This window comes from Homarus americanus, unplaced genomic scaffold (genome assembly GCF_018991925.1).
Source record: "Homarus americanus isolate GMGI-L3 unplaced genomic scaffold, GMGI_Hamer_2.0 scaffold28, whole genome shotgun sequence".
NCBI classification, from domain to species: Eukaryota; Metazoa; Arthropoda; class Malacostraca; order Decapoda; family Nephropidae; genus Homarus; species Homarus americanus.
Window position 1 is genome coordinate 5,935,130 of NW_024742238.1, and position 8,835 is coordinate 5,943,964.

General features: G+C 43.3%; 1 protein-coding gene across 1 annotated transcript in view; it reads left to right on the top strand.

The window, feature by feature from the left end:
* Positions 1–8,835, top strand: part of LOC121876567 (mucin-17-like) — a 115,447-nt gene that overhangs the window by 70,238 nt on the left and 36,374 nt on the right. The window contains exons 3-5 of the mRNA XM_042381768.1: positions 6,137–6,238; positions 6,961–7,065; positions 7,246–7,332. Of these exons, the coding sequence (XP_042237702.1) occupies positions 6,137–6,238; positions 6,961–7,065; positions 7,246–7,332 (294 nt within the window). The remainder of the gene's footprint in view (positions 1–6,136; positions 6,239–6,960; positions 7,066–7,245; positions 7,333–8,835) is intronic.

The window sequence follows — 8,835 nt, forward strand, 5'->3', positions numbered from 1 at the left end:
TACTTTCACTGGCTATGGACAGTTGTTGTAGTTAGAGGCTGTTTAACTGGTCCAGGCTGTTGAGAAATTCTGTCTGATTGGCTGTGGGTCAGTATGGGTGTTATCTGATTGGCTGTGGGTCAGTATGGGTGCATGTATGTAAGGGTGTGTCTGATTGGATGTGTGTGTATGGACAGCATGCGTACACGTCTAATGACACACACACACACACGTACACACTCGCCCATCGCCCGCGGCCTATCACATCCCGGAGAGGATGCGTGGTGGCCTAAATTCCTCTGGCAATACCATAAAGGCGATGAAAGCTTAGAAATAACTAGTGAGTGTCGACCTTGTGGAGAGCCAGCCTGCCTCCTGGTCATTATAGAGAGAAAGTTACCCATTGAAACTGTGGTAGTGGGATGTTCCTTAGCAGTGTGGCGGGCGAGGAGGAGGAGAGAGAGAGAGAGCATGATGTAGGAGGAAGAGGGAAAAATAAAAGAAAACGACACAAAAACAAACACAATAGAAACAAAAGACGAACAACTAAACAAGAAAACAAACAATAAATCCATAATGAACACCTGTAGTCACCTTATACTATGGACAGGTAAAACAGGTGACCTAATTGGCCTTTATAAACACCTCAGGGGGAGATTACTCACTGTTCATACCTGGAGCTAGTGGATATGTTGCTCCCTATTAGGTGGGTATGTTGTTCACTATTAGGTGGATATGTTGTTCACTATTAGGTGGATATGTTGTTCACTATTAGGTGGATATGTTGTTCACTATTAGGTGGATATGTTGTTCACTATTAGGTGGATATGTTGCTCCCTATTAGGTGGATATGTTGTTCACTATTAGGTGGATATGTTGTTCACTATTAGGTGGATATGTTGTTCACTATTAGGTGGATATGTTGTTCACTATTAGGTGGATATGTTGCTCCCTATTAGGTGGGTATGTTGTTCACTATTAGGTGGATATGTTGTTCACTATTAGGTGGATATGTTGTTCACTATTAGGTGGATATGTTGTTCCCTATTAGGTGGATATGTTGCTCCCTATTAGGTGGGTATGTTGTTCACTATTAGGTGGATATGTTGTTCCCTATTAGGTGGATATGTTGTTCACTATTAGGTGGATATGTTGCTCCCTATTAGGTGGATATGTTGTTCACTATTAGGTGGATATGTTGCTCCCTATTAGGTGGATATGTTGTTCCCTATTAGGTGGATATGTTGTTCACTATTAGGTGGATATGTTTGTTCACTATTAGGTGGATATGTTTGTTGTTCACTATTAGGTGGATATGTTGTTCCCTATTAGGTGGATATATTTGTTTCCCTATTAAGGTGGATATGTTGCTTCCTAATGAGTGGATATGTTGCTCCCTAATGAGTGGATATGTTGTTCCTAATGAGTGGATATATTTGTTCCCTATTAGGTGGATGTTTGTTCCCTATTGGAATTGGTCTGTTCCTATTGGTGGATATGTTTGTTCCTATTAGGTGGATATGTTGTTCCCTATTAGGTGGATATGTTGCTCCTAATGGTGAATATGTTGTTCCTATTAGGTGGATATATTTATTCCCTATTAGGTGGATATATTTGTTTCTATTAGGTGAATGTCTTGCTCCCTATTAGGTGGATATATTTATTTCCTATTAAGGTGGATATATTTGTTCCCTATTAGATTTGGACTGTATTACTATTGAGTGAATCTATTTGTTCCCTATTAATTGGATATGTTGTTTCCCTATTAGATTGGATATGTTGTTCCCTATTAGGTGGATATGTTGTTCCCTATTAGGTGGATATGTTGTTCCCTATTAGGTGGATATGTTGTTCCCTATTAGGTGGATATGTTGCTCCCTATTAGGTGGATGTGTTGCTCCCTATTAGATGGATATGTTGTTCACTATTAGGTGGATATGTTGCTCCCTATTAGGTGGATATGTTGTTCACTATTAGGTGGATATGTTGTTCCCTATTAGGTGGATATGTTGTTCCCTATTAGGTGGTTATGTTGCTCCCTATTAGGTGGATATGTTGCTCCCTATTAGGTGGATATGTTGTTCCCTATTAGGTGGATATGTTGCTCCCTATTAGGTGGATATGTTGTTCCCTATTAGGTGGATATGTTGTTCCCTATTAGGTGGATATGTTGTTCCCTATTAGGTGGTTATGTTGCTCCCTATTAGGTGGATATGTTGCTCCCTATTAGGTGGATATGTTGTTCCTATTAGGTGGATATGTTGCTCCTATTAATGATCACAGCTTAAAGTTGAAGAAGTCACAAGTCCAGAAAATTGTCGAGGATAAGTTTTTGGTGAGTTGGAACGGCATCAGTGTGAGCTGATTCAAGACCAGATTTGATCAACACTGGCCAGGGTATAGATACATTCTTGAGCCAGGGTGAGGGGTGAGGTAGGTGGGTCTGAGGGGGGTGAGAGGAGGTAGGTGAGGGGTCTGAGAGGGTGAGGTGAGGGAAGGAGGTAGGTGAGGGAGAGGGGGGTGAGGGGTGAGGGGTGAGGGGTGGGGAAGGGAGGTGGGTGAGGTGTGAGGGAGGAGGTGAGGTAAGGTGAGGGTGGGTTGAGGGTGAGGAGGTAGGTGGGGAGGTGGGGAGGGGGGTGGGGAGGAGGTAGGGTGTGGGGGGTGGGGAGGAAGGGGGGTGGGGACGTCATTTAAATAAGAATCTAGAAAAAAAATAATATCTTGACTATGTTGACAAAAATTCTCGACTGGTTTGTGAGGGAATTGTTCTCCTGTGTTCTTTACTTTTTGTTTGAAATAAACGACGTTAAAGTTCATGGTTTAATGTCTGTTTTGTTCTTCTTCATCTACCTCTTCTTGTTCTTCTTGTTTTATTCCTCCTCTCCTTGCCATTTGGAGAGACAGAAAGCACTTACCCAACCTAACACTCTTATTCACTAAACCACTCAACTATAATCAGCCTCTCGACAGTAATTACAGGGAAGTGTTAAGCGTCTGTCTTGATCACACTAATATGTAAAGAATTACAACACAATAAGGGTGGATGCACACACACACACACACACACACACACACACACACACACACACACACACACACAAAGCCACTTCACCTCTGGCTTATCACGTCATCTTACTCTCACACACACACAGACACACACATGACACATTGTCGTAAATCTAATCCAAATTACTAAAGTTTCCCCCTAATTCTTATCGCATCAGATACTATTATTTTTTTCTTCATATTAACAAACCTATTGTACTAATTTTAATAGTATATACAGAGTAGTTTTAATAATGCCTTTATCTAAAAAAAAAAAACATCTCGTAAAATATATAATCAAGGTGTAATGCGTAGTTAAATAAGTATCTCTTTACCAACTCAGGGCTTCCAGGATCATAGAAAACGGGTCAGTAATGAAAATGTGGTTGGAGGGTTAACTCGTGTAAACTGTCTGGTGATCTTGTTTTCCCCACCTGCTGTAGAGAGTGAGGGGTGTTGCTATTTTTTTTGTATTTCTCTCAAGCAGGAGGAGAAAACCGAACGTGTGTGTGGTGGGAAGGGGTGGGGGGATCTTTTTTAGAAATCGTTAGTAGTTTATTGAAGAAGTTAAAAAGAAACGGGTTTATTAGTGTTGTTTTAATTAGGGATGGAATTTTGGTTTGTGTGTGTGTGTGTGTGTGTATGTGTGTGGTGTGTGTGTGTATGTATGTGTGTGTGTGTGTGTGTGTGTATGTGTGTGTGTGTGTATGTGTGTGTGTGTGTGTGTGTGTGTATGTGTGTGTGTACTCTGAATCTTGTTTATGAGATAAATTTAAAAGCCTGGAGATTCGTACCCAAAAGACTAAGACTAAAAAGCAGTGATGATGAAGACTTTACTGAATAATGATGTTGATGATGATGATGATGATGATGATAGTGGTGTCTCTCTCTCTCTCTCTCTCTCTCTCTCTCTCTCTCTCTCTCTCTCTCTCTCTCTCCTGTTTCCCTTTCTGTCTCTGTCTGCTCTCCTTTTTCCCATTCCTCTCATCCTTCTTCTCCTACTACCCCTTGTCCTCCTCCTTTCTACTATCTTCCTCCTCCTCCTCCTTCCCATCCTCCTCCTCTTCTACTATCTTCCCTCCCTCCTCCTCCTTCTCCTCCTCCTTCTACTATCTTCCTTCCCCTCCTCCTCCTCCTTCCTCCACTATCTTCCTTCCCTCCCTCCTCCTTCTCCTCCTCCTTCTACTATCTTCCCTCCCCTCCTCCTCCTCCCCTCCTTTACCCATCTTCCTTCCCCTCCTCCTCCTCCTCCTTCTACTATCTTCCTTCCCCTCCTCCTCCTCTCCCCCTACATCCTCCTTCTCCTATCTTCCTCCTCCTTCTACTCATATTTCCTTCCCCTCCTCCTCCTCCTTCTATCTTCCTATCATCTCCTTCTCCTCCATCCTCCTACTATCTTCCTTCCCTCCTCCTCCTCCTCCTCCTTCACCATCTTCTACTTCCTCCTCAAACTACTATCTTCCTTCACATATATATTCTTCTACTATGCTTCCTTCCTCCATCCTTCCCTCCACTCATCATATATATATTACATCTTCATTACCTCATTCCCTCATACCTCCTCATATCTACTATATTCATCTCCCCCCTCCTCCTACTTCCCCTCCTCATACTCCATATCATCTCCACCCCTCCTTCCCTCCTCCTCCTCCTTCATCTTCTTTTCCCCTCCTTCCTCATTCCTCCAACTTATTCTACTATATCCTTCCCCTCCTCATATATTCTACTATCTTCCTTCCCCTCCTTCTCCTCCTCCTCCCTCTTCCTCTATATCTTCCTTCCTCCTCTCCCCTCTCCTCCTCTATATATCTATACTATCTTCCAACCCCTTCATCACCTCCTTCCTATCCTCCTCCACTCCTCTCATATCTTCCTTCCCCTCCTCCTCCTTCCCCTCCTCTCCTCCTTCTACTATCTTCCTTCCCTCCTTCCTCCTCCTCCTCCTTCTACTATCTTTCCCCTCTCTCTTTCCTCCCTATATATCTTCCTTCCCTCCTTTTACTCCTCCTATCCTCCTTCCTCCTCCTTTCCTCACTCATCTTCTCCTTCCTCCTCCTCCTCCATTCATCCCTCTCCATCTTCTACCTCTTCCTTCCCCTCCTTCCCCTCCTCCTCCTCCTTCTACTATCTTTCCTTCCCCTCCTCCCTATCATCTTACTATCTTTCCTTCTCTCCAACTCTCCTCCTCCCTTCTATTCTCTTCACTTCCTTCCCTACTCCTCCTCCTTCTACCATCTTCCTCATCCCCTCCTCCTACCTCCTCTCCTATCTTCCCTCCTCCCCCTTCTACTATCTTCCTTCCTCCTCCTCCTTCTCTCCTTCTACTATCTTCCTTCCCCTCCTTCTCCTCCTCCCCTCCTTCTACTATCTTCCTTCCCATATATACTTCTCCTCCTCCGCGCCTTCTATCATCCTTCTCAATGAAATATGGAGAACAACCAATGACACATTGTAACATTGTTTTAATATATATTGTCTTCTAACTTGGTTAATTACAAATAGGTTAAAGAATTACATTATATTTTTTTTTTTACATTTTTGGTGTAATTGTAATTATTTTGTGTAATACTTTAAGAAGATATTTTATTGGCCTGTTTATGATAATTACAATGATAATTTTAGTACCTGCATTTATCTTAATATAATCCTACGTGTGTGTGTGTGTGTGTGTGTGTGTGTGTGTGTGTGTGTGTGGTGTGTGTGTGTGTGTGTGTCAGTCAGGTGTTGGGAGAAATATCTGTTAAATTGTTGTTGTTCTTGTGTTTCTTTGTTCTCGTGAATGTTATGAAGGCTGAGTGACCATGACCCTGATCCCTGACCTATAAGTTGTCCCGAGTCACCCGGCTCAGGGGGGGGGGGGTTCAGGAGGGCAGGGGGTGAACGTCCCTCCCCCTGTCCCCCTGCCCTCCTCCCTCACTCCTCCATGAGCTTATTTAATTAATTTCTTGTTTTTTTGGGTTTGTCTCAGTTATTATTTTCACTCTAACTTCATCTTAGCCTTACGTGTCTTAAACCTCCACCTTTTTTCAAACGCTCTAGTCAACTGGTGTCAAATTCACCCTACTCATTTTTACATTTCCCTAGATCTAACACGCCATTCGCTCTCCCGCAGATTGCCCCGAAGGCTGGTACGTGTGTGAGGACCGGTCAGCGTGTGTGTCGCCAGAGCTGCTGCAGGATGGAGTACCTGACTGCTTCGACGAGTCTGACGAAAGTGAGTGTTGATTCCAATCCATTTGTGGCGTCGTTGATGCAGATGAGTTACCGGCAGATAGTGAATCACTGAACCCTTACACAGAATAACCAGTTGAATTGCGTGTTTGGGGCATTTAGGTGGGCAGCGTCGTCCCTGTTGTGTAGCCTAATAAATGAACCATATTTATGTGTGTGTGTGTGTGTGTGTGTGTGTGTGTGTGTGTGTGTGTGTGTGTGTGTGTCAATATTTAGCGAACAGTAGTTTGTGTATCACCTACTGTAATAGTGACTGTAGCCTAGAGGTGTGGCAGAGTCCCTTGATGAGTGTGATGGCAAGATTGTGTTGACATCATCAGTGTTGTTGTGAGACCCTGTATAAACTGGTCTCGATATCACGGGCAGGATGAGTGAGAAAGTCAACACAGCCTTCAGCACTGGACACTGAGGACGCACCTGATGGCAAACCACTTAAGTCTTTTGTTGTAACTCTCTATTCCACTTAAGTCTGATACATATTCAGTGATTCGCTATTCGTGATGTTCTGTGATTCGCTATTCGTGATGTTCAGTGATTCGCTATTCGTGATGTTCTGTGATTCGCTATTCGCTGTTCCCCCTCACCACTCCCACACCCCTTCTTTGGCACTGTCTTCTAACCCCTGTTCCCCCTACCCTCCTTTGGCACTGTCTCTCACCTCCCCCTCATTTGGCACTGTCTCCTAACCCGCGTTTTCCTTCATAGCGTGTGACGACTGGCAGCATGAGTGCCTGTGTGGCTTCCCTCGTTGTGTCGACGCTTCTCTGGTGGGCGACGGCAACCTCGACTGTCTGGAGGGATCCGACGAACGTAAGTGAACGCTAATCTCTGTCTGTCTGTCCGTCTATCTGTCTGTCTGTCTGTCTGTCTGTCTCTTGTTCTTCTTCTGTTGCCCAAAGCGTTCGTCATATGTTTCCTTCATACAGTTGTTTACATTAGGGATCACTGATGTACTAACCCCGTGTTCCGTCCTCTCCCCCTGCTGTACAGTGAGCATCGATAAGAACACCTACATCTGCCCCTCAGAGATGACCCAAGACCTGGAGATACGTAGAAGGCGTCGACGACAGACCCATGGTAAGTCTTCCTACTCCTAGCAACCTTACCCCTCTTTCTTCCTCCTCTTCTTCCATTTTCCCCCCACTTCCTCTATTCCCCTTCTTCCTGTTCCTCCTCCTCCTTTTCCCACTGCCTCTATCACCCCTTTCCTCTTCCCCATCCTTCTTTATTCCCCCTCCTTCTCCTGCTCTTCCTCCCATTTCCTCTATTCCCTTCTCCTCCTCTCCCCCCCCTTACTTCCTTCCCACATCATCCTCTACTGTCTCTTCCTCTTTATTTATCATTCCCATTTATCCATTCCTTTACCTCTTTTTAATGTGTTTTTAATAATTTATCTCACGCGTGTCGATCTTGCTGTCTGTATTCTGTCATTGATATATATATATGTGTCTGTCTGTCTGTCTGTCTGTCCGATCTTACAATACCTGTCAATATATTTTCCAAAGATTTTTTATTTTATTTATTTTTTTTAAATATTGAACCATTTTCAATATATCCTCTTGTGAATTCTTTTATTGCACTCTTTTGTTTTCATTGATTATAATTCCCAAGATTATTTATTGTTTACTGTGAATTATGACGAATTATTGGACTGCTTATATTAACAAAAAAGACAAATTTGTGAGTGATGATAGTCTCCCATGTGACAAATTGACCTCTACTTGATTGACCTATGATGACCTTGATGACTTAGTTACCTTCATTGACCTGTTACTGCCTGTGTGTGTGTGTGTGTGTGTGTGTGTGTCATTAAGCTGCCAATTCTGACCTGTGTTTGACTTGGTAAGTTAGGTTAGGTTAGAAAACTTCCTGATTAATGTCCCGAAGGTTAGGTTAGGTTAAGTTGGGTTAGGCTAGGTTAGGTTAGGTTAAGTTCGGTAATTTATTTATTAACTAAACATTCCGAGGGTTCTAAATTGGTAGGTTTGACATGGCAGCTTCACACACACACACACACACACACACACACACACACACACACACACACACACGAGTCATTTTTCTCCTCATTTACACATATTATTTATTATTATTATCACTTCACTTCACTATCATTATTATTAACCTTCATTATCCTCACCACACACTGCACCTCTTTGAGATGATTGGGCCACTCTGTTTATATCTGTGACGTCATTGTTGTTGTTTACTCTCTCTCTCTCTCTCTCTCTCTCTCTCTCTCTCTCTCTCTCTCTCCTCTCTCTCTCTCTCTCTCTCTCTCTCTCTCTCCTCTCTCTCTCTCTCTCTCTCTCTCTCTCGTCACCTGTGTACTTGAGTCACTTCTCTCTATTCAATTTCAGTTCATTCATTAATTTTTTCATTCATTCGTTCATTCATCTATTTATCTATCTTTATCTATTAATCCATCACCCATCTGTCACCATCCATCACCCATCTGCCACCATACACCACCCATCAACCACCATCCATCACCCATCTACCACCATCCATCACCCATCTACCACCATACACCATCCATCTACCACCATCCATCACCCATCTACCACCATCCATCACCCA